We start from the raw sequence: 20,652 nt of genomic DNA on the forward strand, positions 1-20,652 counted from the left end.
GTGGCAGGGATAGTGGTTGGTGAGCTGTTGCTGGGATCTCTGTGAGAGATGATGGCGAAGGTGGTTGGCAATAGGGCCATAGAGAAAGAAGTAAGTTCAGAAGGATTTGCTGAGGATGTGTTTTAAAGTCTGCTTTTTAAAGTTGTTCCCCCACTCCCATAGCTGTGTATATGAAGGATGTATATGTATATGAGTTTTCATTTTTTCAAATTTTTATTTGCAACAGCAAAAACATTGTGTGTTCATTGTAAAATTTTTTAAAAATAATATTAAAGTGTATCGATTTAAAATTTCTCTGTCTTTCCCTTTCCTAATCCTGCTCCTTAAAGACAGCCACTATTAGAAGGTTGTCTTATATCCTTCTAGGTGTTTAACTGTATACAGACACAGTTGTGTTGTTATTTGTTTTATATCTGCTTTTTAAAAACAAGGTTTTTGCCATACATATTTTATAACTTTCGCCCCCCTAAACATCATGGCCATGAGTTCTTATTTCAAGGATTATGTAAAGGTGTTCAGATTTTTAAAAAATTAACACATTTTTGCATTTGGGACTTAATGTGAGTATGAGCTGATTGGGTCCTTTTAAGAATATGTAGTTTCTAATATAAGAAGGTATCTTAAGGAAGTATATGAAAAAGGGAGAATTGCTAACCTGTTGCATTTCACCTTACAAGAAAAATAGCCATGTTTTCTCTCTACATTCAGAAATCTTTTGTAATAAACATTCTGAAATTTGGATTTAAAAGTGCGTTTGGTTGCCTGATTTTTCTTTCTTCAGATATATAACAAAGTAAGGACTGGAGAAAAAGTAAAAGTTGAACATGTGGTCAGTGTCCTAGAGAAGAAGTATCCATATGTTGAAGTGAATAGCATTTTGGGGATTGACTCTGCTTATGATCAGAATCGGAAGGTAAGAAATTCTTTTGCGCTTCTCATTTTACCACAATGCTATGCTTTCCTTACCTTCCTTTTTTGGGGAGTTGTTATTAATAAGGGTAGTGGTGGTTAAAGTATTTAGGTACTTAGCATTTAACAGTTTAGAAACCAGGTTACTTTTTTGTGTTTGCGAATGCAGTTTATATTTCAATTTTGTGACGATACCATTGATTTTTAGCTGGCATATTAACTATTAAATTGAAAAACAAATTTATTTTACACAGTGCAGTGGTAGTACTTGTGTGATGTATATTCCACATAAAAGCTATTAGAAGTGTATAATGTATGCTTGCCAAGATATGACTTAAAATATTGATGTTGTTTAGGCTAAAGATAAAAATATATTAAGAAATGTAATAAAGCAGAATGGCAAAGTATGGTAATAAGGATATAGGGAAATATTTAAAAATTTTATTTAAAGATAATACTATTTTTTGTGAGACATTAAATACAGTAAAAGGACCTTTATCTGTTGCAAGCAGGAACAAGGTAGTCAGTTTATTGAAAATAAATGTTCAGGCAAGGAATCTAAATACATTTCTGAGACATTTTCATTTAAAACAATAAAAATGTATTTATGAACTTTTTTTACTTTTAAGTGAAGGAGATGTTTCTTCATGGTTCAGTCTTGGTAGGTTGTATGTCTTTAGAAGTGTATCCATTACTTCTTGGTTACCCAGTTTGTTGGTATAAAATTGTTCATAGAAGTCTCATGATACTTTGCATTTCTGTGGTGTCAGTTGTAATGTCTCCTGTTTTCTGATTTTATTTACTATTTTTTTCTCTTTTTTCTTAGTCTAGCTAAAGGTTTGCCAATTTTGTATCTTTTAAAAAACAGCTTAGTTAACTTTTCTATTTGTTTTTCTGGTCTCTGATCTTTCTTTCTTTCAGCTAAATTTGGGTTTAGTTCTTCTTCTTTCCTAGTGTCTGGTGGTGTAAAGTTAGGCTTTTTATTTGAGATCCTTCTTTTTTCTTAATGTTGGCATTTATCACTATAAAATTCCTTCTCAGAACTACTTTTTCTGCATCCTTTAAGTTTTGGTGCGTTATATTTCCATTTTTGTTTATTTCAAGATGTTTCTTTCTTTCACTTTTCATTTATTCTTTGACTCACTGATTAAGGAGTTTGTTGTTTAATTTCTACATATTTGTAAATTTTCCAGCTTTCCTCATGTTACTGATTTCTAGAATATTTCATATGTGCTTAAGAAGCCATGTATTCTGCTGCTGTTGGGTGGAATATTCTATATATGTCTTTTAGGTCCATTTGGTTTAAAGTATAATTAAATTCCAGTGTTTCTTCACTAATTTTTGTTTGGATTATTTATTGGATTATCTATTTGGATTATTTATGTTGTTGACAGTGAGGTATTGAATTCCTCTACTCACATTGTGTTGTCTGTTTCTCCCTTGAGATTTGTTACAAGTGTGTTTCTGTTGCTGCTTTTAATATTTTCTCTTTGTCTTTGATTTTTAACAGTTTTATTATAATGTGTCTTGCAGAGGATCTCTTTAAGTTGATTTTGTTTGGTGACCTATAAGCTTCATGAACTTGAATAATCAAATCTCTCCCAGATTTGGGGACTTCTCAACCATTATTTCTTTAAATAAGCTTTTTGATCCCTTCTCAAACCTCTTGTCTCCTTCTGGAACTCTAGTAATTTGCAAATCATCTAGATAACATTTCTTTCATTCTTTTTGTTCTTGTTGTTCTCCTCTGGATAATTTCAAAGTTCCTGTCTTCTAACTTACAGATTCTTTCTTCTGCTTGATCCATTCTGATAATAATGCTATTTCATTTTTCCTTTCATTTATTGTGTTCTTTGGCTCCAAAATATCTGTTTGGTTCTTTTTTATTATTTCTCTCTCTCTTACTAAACTTTAAATTTTGTTTGTGTGGTTTTTTTTATTTTGTTGAATTATCTTTCTGTGTTTTCTTATAATTGAGTTTCCCTTTATAAACAACTTTTTTGAATTCTTTATTGGGTAAATCACAGATGTCCATTTCTTTGGAATTGGTTACTGAAAGATTATTGCTATCCTTTGGTGCTGTCATGTTTTCTTGATATTCCTTGCAGTTTCATGTTGCTTTTTTGCATTTGAGGTAGCAGTCACCTCCCACAGTCTTTACTGCCTTTGGGAGAGAAGTACCTTTTGTCAGACCTGCTAGGAATTCTGAGGCTTTCTCAGGCCATCTGTGGATACATATACTCCATACTTGTTCTTTCTTGTACAGAATTCTTAAGCATGCCTAATTTTCGATTCTACAGTGCCCAAGGCTGGGTGCTGACTGCCCTTCTTTTGTTTTCCCCAAGGTGGCCATAACGCTCCAATATTTTGTCTCTCTGGCCCACACATTTGGGCTGGTTTTCTGTGCTTGCTCACTAGCCATCTGGTTAAAGCTTACTCTTGCCACCACTGTCAGGAGCATATACAGGGAACTGGCCACAGGGTGAGGGTGAGTGTAGGTGGGGTGTGTCCGTGAGCCATTTGGTGGAATCTGTGGATGAAGTGTCCCCAGTGGCTCATGGGTGGGCTTCTTGTTGGAGTCCGTGATGCAGTAAGTAGGATCCATCCCCTTTAAATGCTTTCTTAGTACTGTCTGCTGCCCTCTTCCAGCTTCTTTCTACCCCCAGTCACACAGTTCACAATTCAGTACTCTAGATGGGGTAAGAGAGAAATGAGCCTCTTTGGCAGTATTCCTTATAGTGGGGGAAGTTGAGTGCTTCCCTGCCTGCTCACTTGCTCTCAGTTTCCCCCCTGCAGGAGAAATCATGGGCCCAGAAGATCTCTCTTGGCCCTAAGCTGTGCTGCTTTGGGGGAGGGCTGATGGGAGTGAAGTTAGACTGTTCTTCTTATCTTTTCTAATGCATTCAGTCTCATATTTTTTAAAAATTTATTTTATTTTATATTTTTAAAGATTTTATTTACTTGAGAGAGAGAGAGTGGGAGAGCACAAGCAGGGAGAGTGGCAGGCAGAGGGAGAAGCAGGCTTCCCACTGAGCTGGGAGCCCGACATGGGACTCGATCCCAGGACCCTGGGATCATGACCTGAGCCGAAGGCAGACGCTTAACCAACTGAGCCACCCAGGCTCCCTCATATTTTTTTGCTCCAGTGGGTTCTCAGGCTATGGCTAGGAGGGACTGGAGCCAGTTGATGAGCCAATGCAGGGTCCACAGATGGGGTTGAAATCTGTATGTCTGTTACGTGATGCATGGGTGGGTGAACCTTCTTCTGGGTTCCTTGGCATATGGTGCTGGATCCCAAACCTTCCACAAAGGCACTTTTGTCTGTGGATAGATGCCAAATTGTTGTTCAGGATTGGGAAGCACTAATGAGTTATGTTCTCTTCAGCCATGATACTGATGGCACTCATGCTTTAGTGTTAAGTCTTCTTGTTTTAAAGTGTATTAAGTCAGGTTTAGTGTTGCGGCTGGTCATGAGGTCTATTCAGGGTAGACTGAACATGGTTCCATTGTTCTATTGTATCCTTCCATTCACTCACTTGCCTTACGTGTTATTTAAAATAAAACTGATATGGTACCCAGTGATTTTCTAGATAGACACAAACAGTAAGAATAATACTCCGTAGAAAAAGAATAGATGAAATAAAAGGAAAGAAGGGCCACTTTGGGAATGCCAAAGAATTGAGGGAATTCATGAAGTTTTCTCATATTTTACATTTAGAAAATGTGTAACTTTCTTTTTTAATTTTTAATTTTATTTTTTTTCCCTTGGGAGGGAGAAGTGCCTGATTTTACCCCAGTGTGCTTGCTTGCTTGCTCTTTACCATTTTAACATTAGATCTTACATTGTTTAAAAAATTTTTTTAATTCAAGTATAATTAACATACAGTATTATATTAGTTTCAGATGTACAGTATAATGATCCAACAATTCTGTACACTACTCAGTGCTCGTCATGATAAGTGTACTCTTGATCCCCTTTATTTAACTCATCTCACCTGGAAAACGTTTCACTTTAATTTTCTCTCATCCTACTGAAGAAACAGTACGCATTTCCTTTTCATTGTGGATGATTGCTATGTCAAAGGTATTTTCTTGAGAAATATTAGACAAATTGATAAAAAGGATATTTTTATATGTATTGAAATCTTGATTTTACTGATGAATCAAATATATGTGTCACAAACCTAGCTCCTCAGTAATTTCCCATTCTTGGCTCTTTTCCTCATCTGTACTGATTAGAGGCCCTTCCTATGTAAGCAAATGATCTTAGACCACTTAATTTCCTAGGTATTTGAGTAAACATACTTTCATGACAAGGATGTTGTGAGATTCCCAGAAGTCCTAAGAATCTAATGATTAATAAGATTTTCATAAGATTTTCAAAACTGTAGCAGCTGTGCCTCCACCTGAAAAAGCCCAAGAAAAAGATTCTTTTGAAAAATTTTTAAGGAGGAATAATATCATTTAGCAATTGTTATTACACTTATAAATATCTGTGCTGGGGTGTCTGGGTGGCTTAGTTGGTTAAGCAGCCGACTTGATTTCAGCTCAGGTCATGATCTCAGGGTCCTGGGATCAAACCCTGCATGGGGCTCTGTGCTGGGCGGAGAGTCTGCTTTAGGATTCTCTCTCCCTCTGCCCCTCCCCCTTTGCGCATGTGCGTGCATGCTCTCTCTCTCTCTCTCATTCTCAAATAAGTAAATAAAAGTCTTTAAATAAATATCTGTACCTTTTGTATAAATCTGAAGCTATGATATCCTCCATCTATGGTATTTGAAAGTTGTAATTATTTGTACTAGGCAGTATAATTAAAGTAGCATTTTTAAACGGAAGATAATGTAGTCTGATAGGTGTATATTTATATCTTTCAAGCTAATAAGATAGATAATGATATTTAAGAAAAGTCCTAACTTATACATGTAGACATTTTGCGTTTGGCATGTTAACTCTGAGTCCTTATTAATTTCAGTAATCATTGTGAATAGCTCATTCATAAGACCTCGCCTGTAATTATTAAGGTTTTTAAATTATTTATAGTTAACATTTTTAGTTATTGATAGAAAGTCTCATGTAATATTTAAGTTTGCCTTTTTGGTAATTAGGCTGCATTCTGTTATTTGGTCTGGTAAATTTTTTATGGTTTGTAAGAAAAGAAGGTATATATAGTCAAAACATCTCCCTCCCACTCCTGATTTTCACTCAGTTGCCATTTCCAGAGAAAACCAGTGTCATTTCTTATTGTCACTTAAGAGTTATAATACGGGTTTTGTTTTGTTTTGTTGGGGGATAATTTTCAAAACTCAAAGTATGTTAAAATTGAGTTTTTAATGAATGTCTTTGAAATAGTTGAGACATCAAAGAACAGAATTAACATGGTAAGAATTTTAGAAGTGTAAATTTTAAAAGTATAAACTATGATATATAGAAGTGGCAAAAATCAACATAGAAGACCTTTCTGCCTGTGCAGAAAGTCTGTACCATTAGTTACTATTGTGGCTAGATCTGATTAGGAACTAAGTAGTCTTTGCTGTTGATGATTGTCAGTTACCCAGTTGAAGTACTTTTCTATTTATATATAAATATGTATAATTCTGCTATTTTCAGAAAGTATTAGTTATAAGATACCTAACAAGTGTGTTTTAAGGAATCCTTTTTACATCTTGGGTAGTAATGTATGTTTTACTTTGACAAGTTAGTTACGGATTTTTGGTTGATATCTAGGGGGAATGTACCCCTATACTGACCACCAGAGAAGAGTGTTCATCTTAGATATATTTACCTTTTTGTTGCCCTGACATTTCCCTGCTAAGGAACCTCTTTTGTCTTGGAGAAGGAAAAAGATTGGGCTTAGTATATTATAGGGCAATTTTCAAGCACTGTTTTACCACTAGCCTTGTTTTGTTTTCTAAAGTGTAATTTCTATGTTAGTGATAGGGATCCTTTTAAGTTTAGATTGGGGTGTAAATATTTCATCTCAGGCTATCTGCCCAGGAACACTCATAATTTATGGCAGTCTGTCATTGTGCTGCCCATTATGGTAGCATCTAGCCACATGTGGCTTTTAAAATGAAAATTAATTAATTTCAGCTGCTCAATAGTTACATGTGGTTAGTGGCTACTGCATTGGACAGCAAAGATAGAATATCTCCATCATTGTTGAAAGGTCTGTTATATGTCTTGGCTATAGTATATGTAATTAAAGTTTGGTAGCCTGGGTAGCTTAAAATTACCCTCACCCCCAAATCACTTCCTAATGTGCAAGGTTTTGTGGTTTTACAAAAACTCAGTAATCAGTTTCAAATTACCCAGTAGTATATTAACTATGTTTCTTCTGATATTTCTTTAAAGGCATTTCTTTTGTTATTTCTTGGTGACCATATTTCTGTTGATTTTACTTTTCTCATTAGCACATATATGTATGAAAACTATGCTTTGTTCCATTTGTCTCATGAAGGGCAAAAAATGTTTGTGGTCCCTTGTGTTTCAGGAAGCGAGAGGCTACTATGAGCAGACTGGGGTTGGTCCACTGCCTATTGTTCTGTTCAATGGAATGCCCTTTGAAAAGGAACAGTTAGATCCTGATGAGTTGGAAACCATCACAATGCATAAAATCCTGGAGACCACAACCTTCTTCCAAAGAGCAGTGTACTTGGTGAGTGGTATTTCAAGGGTGATTTTGAAAGAGAATGGTTTGCTTATATTTTTGTAGGCTCTGTAGTAAGCAATAAGATTCTTTAAGTATTACTCTTTTTTATACATCACTTGTAATTGGTTTGTGGATTCCCAGGAAGTTGTGCTATAATGAAAATATTCACAAGACTTTGTGCATTGTATTTGAAATAGCTAAGTTTATTGTTGTCAAGGTTAAATGTTTATTTAAGAGACATTTGTTCTACTTGTAAGGAATTTTGACTTTGGAAAGACTCAAATATATATATATAATCATATAATTTATATATATGTATAAAATAGTTATTGTTGAGACATAATTCACATGCCATAAAATTCAGTCTTTTAAAGTGGACAATCAATGTATTTAATGTATACACAGAGTTTATACAAGTATAACCTCTGACTGATGTTAGAACATTATCATCACCCCTAAAATCCAATGCCCTGTAGCATTCACTCTGCATTTGTTTCTACCCTAGACCCTGGCAACTACAAATCTGTTTTCTTTCTCTATGGATTTGCCTATTTGAGACATTTAATATAAATGAAATCATACAATATGTGGTCTTATGTGTCTCATTTCTTTCACTTAGTGTAATGTTTTCAAGGTTACCCAGTAGGAGCGTGTGTCAGTACTTCGTTTCTTTTAATGGCCAAATAATAGTTTCTTGAATGGATATACCATATTTTAAAAATCCATTCATCATTTGTTATAAATTTAGGGTTCTTCTTTGTGGCTACTATGAATAATGCTGCTATAAACAATCATGTACAAGTTTTTGTGTAGACATATGTTCTCATTTGTCTTGTGTGTATACCTAGGAGGAGAATTGCCTGTTTAGTAACTCTCTTTTTAACAGGCTGTTTTTCAAAGCGGCTGCACCATTATACATTGCTACCAGCAATGTATGCTGGTTCTATTTTCTCCACATTCTAGCCAACGCTTGATACTGTCTGTCTCTTTGATTATAGCCTAGTGGGTATAAAGTGGTATCTCATTGTGGTTTTGACCTGCATTACTCAAACATGAATAATGTTGAGCATTGTTTCCTGGGCTTATTGACTATTTATATCTTTTTTTGGAGAAATGTCTATTAAAATTATTTGCCTATGTTTAATTGGGTTACTTGTTTTGTTACTGTTATGAGTTCTCTATGTGTTCCGGGTACTAATCCCTTATACATAGTAGGATTTGTCAGTATTTTTCTAATTTCATGGTTTGTCTTTTCATTTTCTTGGTGGTCAGTCTTTTAAAGGACAGATGCTGGGGCGCCTGGGTGGCTCAGTTGGTTAAGCGACTGCCTTCGGCTCAGGTCATGATCCTGGAGTCCTGGGATCGAGTCCCACATCAGGCTCCCTGCTCAGCAGGGAGTCTGCTTCTCCCTCTGACCCTCCTCCCTCTCATGCTCTCTGTCTCTCATTTTCTCTCTCGCAAATAAATAAAATCTTAAAAAAAAAAAAAATTAAAGGACAGATGCTTTAAATTTTGATTAAGTCCAATTTACTTTTTTTTCTTTTGTTGCTTGTGCTATTTGTATGAAATTTTTGCTTAATTCTAGGTTATGATGATTTATACCTATGTTTTCTTTTGAGTGTTTTATAGTTTTTTCTCTTTAACATTTAGTTCTTGGATGTATTTTCAGTTAGTTTTTATATGTGGTGTGAGGTAGAAGTCCACATTTTTTTCTCATATACAGTTTGGCATGCAACTGAATGTCTTTTGGGATATTCAGTTGTCCCAGTACTATTTATTGAAAAGAATGCTCTTCTCCCATTAAAGTATCATGGCACTCTTGTAAAAAATAAATTAGCCAATAATGTATAGGTTTATTTTTGGACTGCCTATTGTTTTCCATTCGCCTATATGTTTGTTCTTATGTAAGTACCTCACAGTCTTTTTTTTTTTTTTTTTAAAGATTTTATTTATTTATTCATTAGAGACAGAGAGAGAGAGAGGCAGAGGGAGAAGCAGGCTCCCAAGGAGCAGGGAGCCCGATGCGGGACTCGATCCCAGGACCGTGGGATCATGACCTGAGCCGAAGGCAGACGCTTAACCATCTGAGCCACCCAGGCGCCCAGTACCTCACAGTCTTGATTACTACTGTAATCAAGTGTGTTTTCCAACTTTGGATTTTTCTTTCTCTTTTTTCTTTTTTAAAGATTGTTTGGCTGGTCTGTGTCCCCTTCATTTTCATATGAATCCTAAGATTAGTTTGTCAGTATATGCAAAAAAAGGCCACTGGGTTTCAATAGGAATTGCATTGAATCTGTAGATCAGTTTGGGGAGTATTGACATCTTAGCAATATTGAATTTTCTAACCCATGAGCCCAGGATGTGTTTCCATTTATTTAGGTCTTGTTATTCTTTCAGTGATGTTTTGTAGTTTCCAATGAAGGAGTCTTACACTTCTCTCATTAAATTTATTTGTTAATATTTTGTTCTTTTTGATGCTATTATAAATGGAATTATTTCCTTAATTTAATTTTTGGATAGTTCATTGATAGTGAATAGAAATACAGTTGATTTTTGTATATTGATCTTATATGCTATAACCTTGTTGAACTTGTTTATTCTAAAACTTTTTTTAAAAAAAATTCTATATAGAAAATACTGTCATCTTACAGATGACAGTAGAGATAGTTTTGATTCTTCCTTTTCAATCAGGATGTCTTTATCTCTTTTTTATTTTTTCTTTTCTTGTCTCATTGCCTGTCTAGAACTTCCTAGTACCATGCTGAATAGAAGTAGTGTGAATGAACATCCTTGTTTTGTTCCCAGTCTTAGGGGGGAAAGCTTTAGTCTTTCACCTGTAAGTATATTAGCTACAGGGTTTTTGCGGATTCCCTTTGTCAGTTTATGGAAGTTTTCTTCTATTCTTAGTTTATTGATTTTTTTTTATCATCAACATGTTGGATTTTGTCAAATACTCTTTCTATGTCTATAGAGATCATGTGATTTTTGTCCTTTATCTGTTAATATTATGTGATTTTTATGTATTTATATAATTGTTACATTTTTTATATCAATTTCACTAGTATCCCAAATCTTTGCTCTTATATAGCTCTATTTATTCCCCATGTTATGTTGTTATGGTCATACAGATTACATCTGTCTATATTATATGCCCATCAGCACCAATTTATAAGTGTTGCCTTTTATAGTTGTCTCATAAGTGAAATAGAAAAAGAGTTACCAACAGAAGTATATTCAGACCCTTTTTATATTTACCTATGTAGTTACTTTTACTTGTGCTCTTAATTATTTTGTGGGGATTCAGGTTAGTGTCTTGTGTCCTTTCATTTTAACCTGAGGAAATCTTAGTGTTTATTTTGGGTTAGATCTTCCAGTGAAAAATTCTCTCTTTTTGTTTTTCTAGGAATGTGTTCATTTACCCTGCACTTTTGAGTGATAGTTTGCTTGGATATGGAATTCTTGGTTGATTATCTTTCCCTTTTAGCAGTTTGAATAGGTCATTCAATTGCCATTTGATCTCTGTGGGTTCTCTTGAGAAAATAGCTGTTAATCTTATTGAGGATCCAGTCTGTGTTAGGAATCTCTTCTTGTTCCTGTTTTCAGTGTCCTTTATTTGTGTTTCATTTTGGACATTTCATCAATTTGTCTAGGTGTGGAACTATGAGTTATCCTACATGGAGTACATTACATTTCTTTTTTTTTTTTAAAGATTTTATTCATTTATTTGAGAGAGAGAATGAGAGACAGAGAGCACGAGAGGGAAGAGGGTCAGAGGGAGAAGCAGATCCCTTGCTGAGCAGAGAGCCCGATGCGGGACTCGATCCCGGGACTCCAGGATCATGACCTGAGCCGAAGGCAGTCGCCCAACCAACTGAGCCACCCAGGCGCCCCGAGTACATTACATTTCTTAAATATCAAAATTAGGGGCTTTCCTTCCAGTCATTTTTTCTAATAATCTTTCTGCCTGTAATGACTTCTTACACCAGACTACTCAGAATTAGGCCAAATGTGACAGTTTAAGGACACAATTTCCTACAAGGTTGCCCTCACTTCAGACACCAGCCACAAGTTTGGGGGTCTCCAAGTCACCTTCACTTAGTATGAACTGGCTAAAAATGCAGGGGCACTTAATACCCTTCTCAGTTTTGGTAATTTGCTAGAATACCTTACAGAGTTCAGGATAGTTCTATGCTTATAATTTGTGTTATGATAATAAAATAATGCAAATGTGAACCAGCCAAATGGTGAGGTGCATAGGGCAAGGTTTGGGAAGGTTCCAAACATAAAGATTCTAAAAAATAAATTAACCAATAATGTATAGGTTTATTTTTGGACTGCCTATTGTTTTCCATTCGCCTATATGTTTGTTCTTATGTAAGTACCTCACAGTCTTGATTACTACACCATTCTAGATGGTGTGAAGTAGTATCCTATTGTGTTTTTTTATTTTTATTTTCAAATAGTCCCCCTTTGAATGCTAGTTTTCCTCTGTTTCTACTTACATTGCCAGTGAGAAGTTTGGTTTGGTTTAGCTAAAGAAAATTTTATTTGAAATATTATGACAAAAGTCATATGTGCTCCTATACATATTTAGAAAATACTAAATTAGGAGAATATTAAAGTGTCTAAAGTAAAAATGAGAGTTCTTCCTTTCATCAGAATCCCTAGAGAAATAGCCCTTTGTGCCCCCGTGTATATAGAAATAGATATTTACATATGTATTTTTTAGCTTACCTTTCTAATTGAATATATCTTTGCTTTGTGTTTCTGAGCATATAACTCTTTGTCAGTACTTTTGGATTGCTGCATAGTTTTTCTTTTTTCTAAGAATGAACAATAATTTTGGACATTGCTTGTAGAATTTCACTGTTATAAATAGTGCTGTAATGAATAGTCTTACATGTATATCTCTGTAACTTATTTATTTATTTTTTGAGAAATACCAGTTATTGGAATTGGTCACAGGGTAATGTACCTTTGAAATTTTGAACTAGAGTCACTATAAAAAGGTATGATATGCAGATGGTATGAAATTCAAATGTGTTTAGAGGTATAAATGAAGAGAAACTTTCACCCATTCACTCCTGTTCCCCTGCCAGTCATCTTCTCTTTCTAGAAACAACCATTGTGTGTGTGTGTGTGTGTGTGTGTAGATGGGCTGCATTAAAAGGTATGTACATTTAAAATTTTGATAGATGTTGCTAAATTGCCCTCCCTGAGCTAGTTAGGCTTCTAAGTGGAATCAATTCAGATTTATCATAGAGACCAAAGTTGTATACATGGGTGTACATCTATACTAAGTCATCTAGTAACTTTGTAGTCTTTTGAGTTGTATGGTTGGTTCATATGCTCATTATTAGTTTATAGTTTGAGAATTTGCATACAAGTTCTCTGTCTCTCGGGGTAAGTAGCCATAGAAGATGCCTAATTGGAGTTTTTTAGACTTTACTGTGTATATTTGATTTACATCTATCTCTCCCTTGAAAATTGCTTTAAAATATGGTTTTATATGAAATACTTTGAGTGTGAAGAACTTGCAAGTTTCTATAGCCATTTACGCATGGCTTTGAGATCACCTTAATGAAGTACAAGTATTTCTATATATCTGAGAGGTATGAAAGGGAAGAAAAAATGAGAAATGATTTCTCCTCCCTGAAATATAATTGTGACTCTGGAAATGTAGCATTACTTTGATGTCTGAGATTGAAAAAAGCTTGGGGTGATTTTTGTTTTTTAAGATTTATTTATTTGAAAGAGAGAGTGTATGGGAGGGGAGAGGAGAAGAGGGAGAGAGAGTCTTAAGCAGACTCCGTGCTGAGCATGGAGCCTGACACGGGGCTCGATCTCACCACCCTGAGATCATGATCTGAGCCAAAACCAAGAGTCAGGAGCTCAACCAGCTGTGCCACCCAGATGCTCCTTGGAGTGATTTTTATTATAAAATACATTAAGTGCTTGAGAGAAGGCATTTGGCTTTTTCCTTTAGAGAGAGGCTAACTATGAGCAGCTCTCAGGATGGATTTTTGGTTATGGTAACTTACCTAATTTGTAGAGCTTGCTTATTTCTGGGGAAGCACAGTAGTGTGTGGAGAGACCACATAAACTTGCATTTCATACTTGAATCTCCTTAGCTCTGTAACTTTGAGTAAGTTATTCTGTACCTCAGCTTCCATCTTTAAAACGGATCGTCAATAACATCTGTCTCACGTTGTTGAAAGAGTTAAAGATAATATACATACATAACCTGTCAAGCTGTGCTTGGCAATGATAGGAACCTGTAACATGGAAACTTCTGTTTTTAAGTGTTATCAATACATAAGCTATTGATTGTAAAGTTAATGACTTTTTACTTTCTAATAAATTATTATTGCTCTAATTTGTTTAACTCTTATCCTGCCCCCACCCTGTTAATTTTTTTTCTTGTAGGGTGAACTGTCCCATGATCAGGATGTGGTAGAGTATATCATGAATCAGCCAAATGTTGTTCCACGAATCAACTCTAGGATTTTGACATCTGAGCGAGAGTACCTGGATTTAACAGCAACCAGTAAGAAGCATTTCAGGAACATTTTGGGCTTTTTTTCATTTGTGTTTCAGAATCTTTGCATCTATTGGATTGCAGTGTTTAGAAGATAACCCAAGATTCTGACACAATCTTGTTTTAATTCATTGCACCTTTAGTTCATAACATGAGTCTGTAAATTCACAAGAGTTTTCTCCAAAAAGAGAGAAATTCTTTGTGTATAAATCCTTGTAAACTTAGGGGCGCCTGGGTGGCTCAGTTGGTTAAGCGACTGCCTTCGGCTCAGGTCATGATCCTGGAGTCCCTGGATCGAGTCCCGCATCGGGCTCCCTGCTCGGCAGGGAGCCTGCTTCTCCCTCTGGCCCTCCCCCCTCTCATGTGCTCTCTGTCTCTCTCATTCTCTCTGTCTCAGATAAATAAATAAAATCTTTAAAAAAAAAAAAAAAATCCTTGTAAACTTAGAAAAATATCCATTGTCTTTTTTTTTTTTTTAGAGAGGGAGGTGGGGAAGGAGAAAATCTTTTTTTTTTTTTTCAAGATTTATTTTTATTTATTTGACAGAGAGAGATAGTAAGAGCAGGAACACAAGCAGGGGGAGTGGGAGAGGGAGAAGCAGGCTTCCCGTGGAGCAGGGAGCCCGATGCAGGGGCCCAATCCCAGGACCCTGGGATCATGAGCCGAAGGCAGACGCTTAATGACTGAGCCACCCAGGGGCCCTGGAGAGAGAGAATCTTAGGCAGGCTCCACACCTGGTGCAGAACCTCCCAAAACCCTGAGATAATGACCTGAGCCGAAATCAAGGGTAGGCCACTTAACTGACTGAACCACCCAGGCACCCCTCCATTGTCTTTTAAATGCCAGCTTTTTAGGCCTTAGGTGATGAGACTACATCTGTATTGTTGACTTTCTTACAGTCATAAAGCTGTTAAGCAGCTGTCTTTTCTTCATCCTTGTTCTGGAATCAGCTAGCAGTGATGTGGACAAACACCCCGGGTGGTTTTACTCTGAGAGGCTAGGAATGCCTATCTAAAAATAAACCTTCATTGAGATAAAGTGTACATGCCATAAAACTCAGTATTTCGCAATCTTATCTACAATTTTTAGTGTATTCTCAAAGTTGTCTAATCATCACTGTTTAATTGTAGAACATGTATCATTCCCCCAAAAAGAAACCATGTACCCATTGGTAGCCACTCTCCATTTCCCCTTTTCCTATCCCCTCCACAACTGCTGATCTAGTTTCTGTTTCTAAGGGAGTTTTCTACTGGGTATTTCATATAATTAGGAGCTTTCTGTGACTGGCTTCTTGTTCACTTAGCATAATGTTTTTAAGTTTTATCCATGTTGTAGCATGTCTCAGTACTTTTTTGCCTTTTTATGGCTTATTAATATTTTCTTGTATGGATAGTCCACACAGTCCACACTTGGCTTACCTAATCTTCAGTTGATGGGTGTTTACGTTGTTTTCACAAGAATACCTTTTCAGGGATAGTTTTGTGAAGACCAGATGCCAATTTGTTCCTTATGCCTTTCCTTGCTGCTCTGAAGGCCATTTCAGCAAACAGCTGGAAATAAGGTGGAGCTGTGGTCACTTTGCAGAAGTCTCATTGGGCGAGAAAAGATAGGTGTAACAGAGAAGTACAAGCCACGGGCATTTGCTGTTGTGGTCGGGTGTGATGCACACAGAGCTCTAGGTGTGGTTGTTAGTTTATGGCACCTGTCTCTAATCTACTTGAAGCCGAATTCCCTTTCTTTTAGATAGAGGAAGATGTACATCTCTGCTTATATTTGAAAAAGGAAGTAGTCAGAAAGCGACATAAACTCTTTCTTCATAGTTAGGTTTTAGCTTTTTACCAGAAGTTTTAATAGAGCAAGTCAAGCAGTATTGGGAGTTTTTGTCCTAAATTTTTGTTGTTTCCATCATTTTACTTTATTTTATTCAGATTTTCTTTATTTATTTGACAGAGAGAGAGCACAAGCAGGCAGAGCAGGAGGGAGAGGGAGAAGCAGGCTCCTCACTGAGCAGGGAGCCCGACGTGAAGGCTTTAAGACTTTTGGTGCTTTCTCCCCTCCCCTACATGATGTCATGAGCTGTGTCTGTCTTACTTACCATTTCTTTCCTTTTACTGGAATATTGACTTAAAGGATAGTAGGTCCTTGGTAAGGTCTGTTGAGTGAAAGGGTAGATGGGTGAGTGGGTGGACAGACATAGAGGGAGGGGTAGGTGAGCCACCTATGCTTGGAGGATGGTGAGAGAAGAGTGGCATTTGTGTTAGAGTGCAAGAATGCATAAGATTGGGGAGATTCTTGGAGATAGAGGGTTTCTGATACAGGATGGAGACCATTTTGTAGGTAGGAAGAAATTACTGGGTAGTTTAGATCAAAGGAATGACTACATGAAACTGGGATTTTAACAAAAGTAACTCGAGGGGAAATGAATGGTAAGAGCATTGTCCGAGGGCAATAATTGTTCAATAAACCCGAAACAATAGATTTCACTCATGTATTTTTATAAATCTTGTATTATGGACAAATCAGATTATCAGTTGAATATTAACATTAGATTGAATTTAAGCACGTTAATTATAAATCTGTTTCAACTTTCTCTTCCAGATAACTTTTTTGTGGATGACTATGCTAGATTTACTGTTCTGGATTCCCAAGGCAAGACTGCTGCTATAGCCAATAGTATGAACTATCTGACCAAGAAAGGTAATCCATTTTAGGCTTATCTTGGATTCAACATTTTTTTTTTTTTTTTTTAGTATTTGTAGAAATAATTAAATCTTCAGTGTCTGCTAGAAAGAGATTTCCTCATTTCTTTTATTAATTATTTTTTAGTATTTGTAGAAATAATTCAATCTTCAGTATCTACTAGAAAGAGATTTCATCATTTCTTTTTTTAATTATTTCTTACAATGATTTGAACCCAGAAAATACCTGTTTAAAATTAAATTCTTTATGAAGTGGAGTTTTTGAAACTCCAAAAAGTGGAGTTTTTGAAAATTCAAATGTTGTTTTCTTATATTAGATATTATTTATTAGCTATTAAGGTGAAATGAAATATTTTTTCATGATTCAAATGTGGGAACATTTATGATGTAAACATGGGTTAATGGATTGAAAATTGGTTTGACTTGCCTCTTCAGTGACAACACTGAGTTAAATTTTTTAGGGTTTATAAGATTAACTTGGTTCTAGGAATCCTGTGCACATTTTAAAACTGATTTTTAATATGGAGTCAGTTATTTAGGCTAAAATTGTGTGAAATGATATTTTAAGGGCAGACATGTCCTTTCTCCCTCTGGCCATACTTACTATCCTTTCAAAGCACTGACTGTCATTTAAGGCAGCTATTTTTATCCATGCTGTAGCCTTGTCCTAGGGAGAATTTCTGGCTTCCCAGATCTATGTAAATAAAAGCAATTGCTCCATTTGGTTCCTCAAAGAAATTAGTTCCAAGGGGCCCTGGAACAGTGCTATACAGCTAAGGGGATTACAGAGCAGAGAGAAGATTGATCATATTAGGCATTATTTAAAATTTTGACTCTTAAGGTAGGCATCCATTATAGCAATGACATTTTCTTCTACTTTTTCCTTTACCTCTGTCTAGGAATGTCCTCCAAGGAAATCTATGGTAATTTTAAACTTCAGAATGTTCGGGTTCTTTTCTTAATTATCTTATGTGGTTCCAGGCAATGTTGTGATTCAGAATTTATTGACACTTTATTGTGACATTTCTAGAACCTGTGGGTAATAGTAGATAATTTGTCAAATGCAGATAAAATTTGTATAAATTGTATAAATGTGAAGAATTCTATTTCAGAAAGTTACAAATTAATATGATTAAAGACTGTGATATGTTACCCACATGTTCAAAGGCTCTTTTTCATTGTATATGCTAACAGTTGCCTGAGCCATAGTAGAATTAATAAATGCATGTTCCTAGTTTGTAATTAAGCCACATGGAAGGTTACTCTGCTTTCATTCTAGTATAGAAGTTTCACTACTTTTGCTTTGTATCTTTATTAAACTTGTCATTTTCTTATTTTTTGCATGGTTTTCAGAAATTATTTGGCTTAGTAACAATATTGAAACATAGAATGTGCTTTCTTCCCTCTGACTCAGTGTGTTGTTTTTGTTTTTCTACAGATGATTCTTTCATTAGGCCTGTAACTTTTTGGATTGTTGGGGATTTTGATAGCCCTTCTGGAAGACAGTTACTGTATGATGCTATTAAACATCAGGCAAGTATCTGCACCTCCATTCTGTGTGCTGATGTTACTGTTCTGGGTGGGAAGCGGGAGTCCTGCTTTTTTAGTACTTGAGGGAAAGGACCATTGTTTCTTCGAAGGTCTGCCCACTAGTGAGAAAAGAGGGGAGACTGCAGTGTTCTGATTTTATTTAAGAGTATAGATTCTTATAGAGAAAAAAAATGAGATCCTTATCATAGACAAGTTTTTATTGTGTGACTGTTCATGTTTTGCTGCAGAGATGCTGTGAAGATCATACTGTATATTGCATGGGGGAGGCAGGGCCTTTTCATTAAAGGAGGTCTAGATGTGGGGGAAATACCAGGCAGACACCTTAGTCCTCATATAATAGAAGCAGATCTAGGCACACAGAGGGATGCACATATAGATGGTCTGAAATACACATAGCACATAAATTGTAGAACTTGAGTGAATGGCAGTGGTGAATGGTTGGGAAGAAATGGACTCCTCTAGAGAGTGTTATTGTCAGAGAATGAGCTGTTACAATTCCTTTTCCTGAGCAGTTTCAAATTGAGTCTTCATCCACATTTCATACCCTTCCCATGTCCCCTTGCCACCCTGTGTCCTGAGGAGGCTTATTGAAGTACTAAAATATCAAGGTGATTTCAACTTCACTAACATGCTAAGTGCCTTTAATTGTCTAAAGGAGTAGACCAGATGGTGTAGTCAATTCAAAGTTAAATCAGGATGAAGGAAAGTAGATACATAAATAAGATTCTAACTCAAATTTATAAATGCTTGAGTGGTGGTAGAGTGGGAGAACAAGAAGGGAGAATTGAAAAATTTTTTTCTCAATTTGTTTTAGAGGGAGGGGCAGGGAGAGGTTGAGAGAATCTCAAGCAGACTCCATGCTGAGAGCGGAGCCCTATGCGTGGCTTGATTTCACAAGCCTGAGATCATGACCTGAGCTGAAACCAAGAGTCAGATGCTTAACCTACTGCACTACCCAAGTGCCCTGAAAATTAAAAAAAAAAAAAAAAGAAGTAAAATATAGAATCAAAAGAAGTGCACAAATCATAGGATACATGGTGTCACAAAGGGAACACCCAGGTGACCACACCCAGGTCAAGAAATACAGAATTATCAAATTCCAGAAAGCCCTCTCCTGCTTGTGTCTCCATCACCCCCCTTCACATATTTATGTTTGCCTTCTTTACTCAACATTTTTGAGATTTATCCATGATATTACAAGTAGTGGTAGTTAGTTCTTTTTCATTGTGCTGTATTGTATTGTATGGCTATACCACAAAATTATAAAACTTTGTTTAATCTTTTTGATGGACTGTGGCGTTTTTTTCTAGTTAGGGGCTATTCTGAAGGATGCTGCTATCACTATTCTTGTATGCATCCTTTGATACACATTAGTATGAATTTTTGTTGCTTATGTTCATGACACAAGGTTTTATGGGTCCCAGATAACTTTTCCAACATGGATTCTTATCTTTTTACTCAGGGAGAGATTAATTTTTTTTAAAGAATTTATTTATTTATTTATGAGAGAGAGAGAGAGCGCGCGCACAAGCAGGGGGAGCAGCAGGCAGAGAGAAGCAGGCTCCCTGCTGAGCAAGGAGCCCGATGTGGGACTTGATCCCAGGACCCTGGGATCATGACCTGAGCCAAAAGACACTTAACTGACTGAGCCACCCAGGCATCCCAGGGAGAGATTAATTTTTTGCAAGGCATCTGGAAAGGCCATGTGAACAAAGAAGTATTTGAATAGAAGCCTGAAGATTGGTTGGGACTGAGGGGAGGAAAGATGGGATGGACTTGGGGTTTTGTATGCCAACATGAAGCATGGAGTGTGTTAGAATAATACAAAATGTGTTGGGAAATACAGGACTCTGTTGGTCTGTAAAGGAGCTATATATACAGGGATGGTAAGAAATGAAGTTGGAAAGGTAGACTGGGGACCAGTTTATGTAGGGGTTTGAAAGCCTGGCTATAGCATTTTAATTTTATTCTGTATACAGAAGAGGACTGAAGACCTTGAAGAGAGGTTGTATTTGCTACTTAATGGAATATGATGATGTTAATGCCACTTTTTAAGTTCAAAACATCTACCATATAACTCTTATTTCCCATTTTGTAAATAGAAATCCAGTAACAATGTTAGAATAAGCATGATCAATAATCCTAGTGAAGATATAAGTTATAAGAACACTCAGATCTCCAGAGCAATCTGGGCAGCTCTCCAAACACAGACCTCCAACTCTGCTAAGAATTTCATCACAAAAATGGCCAAGGAGGAGACCGCAGAGGCCCTGGCTGCAGGAGCTGACATTGGGGGGTTCTCTGTCGGG

The 20,652-nt window shown here is 36.2% G+C and overlaps 1 protein-coding gene across 2 annotated transcripts in view; it reads left to right on the top strand.

The window, feature by feature from the left end:
* The window catches only part of UGGT1 (UDP-glucose glycoprotein glucosyltransferase 1), a 114,791-nt gene that overhangs the window by 44,219 nt on the left and 49,920 nt on the right, over positions 1-20,652 (top strand). Inside the window, exons 17-23 of one of the 2 annotated variants that reach the window (XM_035008298.1) lie at positions 782-913; positions 7,397-7,561; positions 13,982-14,102; positions 16,692-16,790; positions 17,692-17,715; positions 18,231-18,325; positions 20,446-20,652. In XM_035008298.1, the coding sequence (XP_034864189.1) occupies positions 782-913; positions 7,397-7,561; positions 13,982-14,102; positions 16,692-16,790; positions 17,692-17,715; positions 18,231-18,325; positions 20,446-20,652 (843 nt within the window). The remainder of the gene's footprint in view (positions 1-781; positions 914-7,396; positions 7,562-13,981; positions 14,103-16,691; positions 16,791-17,691; positions 17,716-18,230; positions 18,326-20,445) is intronic. The other variant, XM_035008299.1, reaches the window with a different exon arrangement.

Source organism: Mirounga leonina, unplaced genomic scaffold (assembly GCF_011800145.1).
Source record: "Mirounga leonina isolate KUSES-001 unplaced genomic scaffold, KU_Mleo_1.0 Mir_151, whole genome shotgun sequence".
NCBI classification, from domain to species: domain Eukaryota; kingdom Metazoa; phylum Chordata; class Mammalia; order Carnivora; family Phocidae; genus Mirounga; species Mirounga leonina.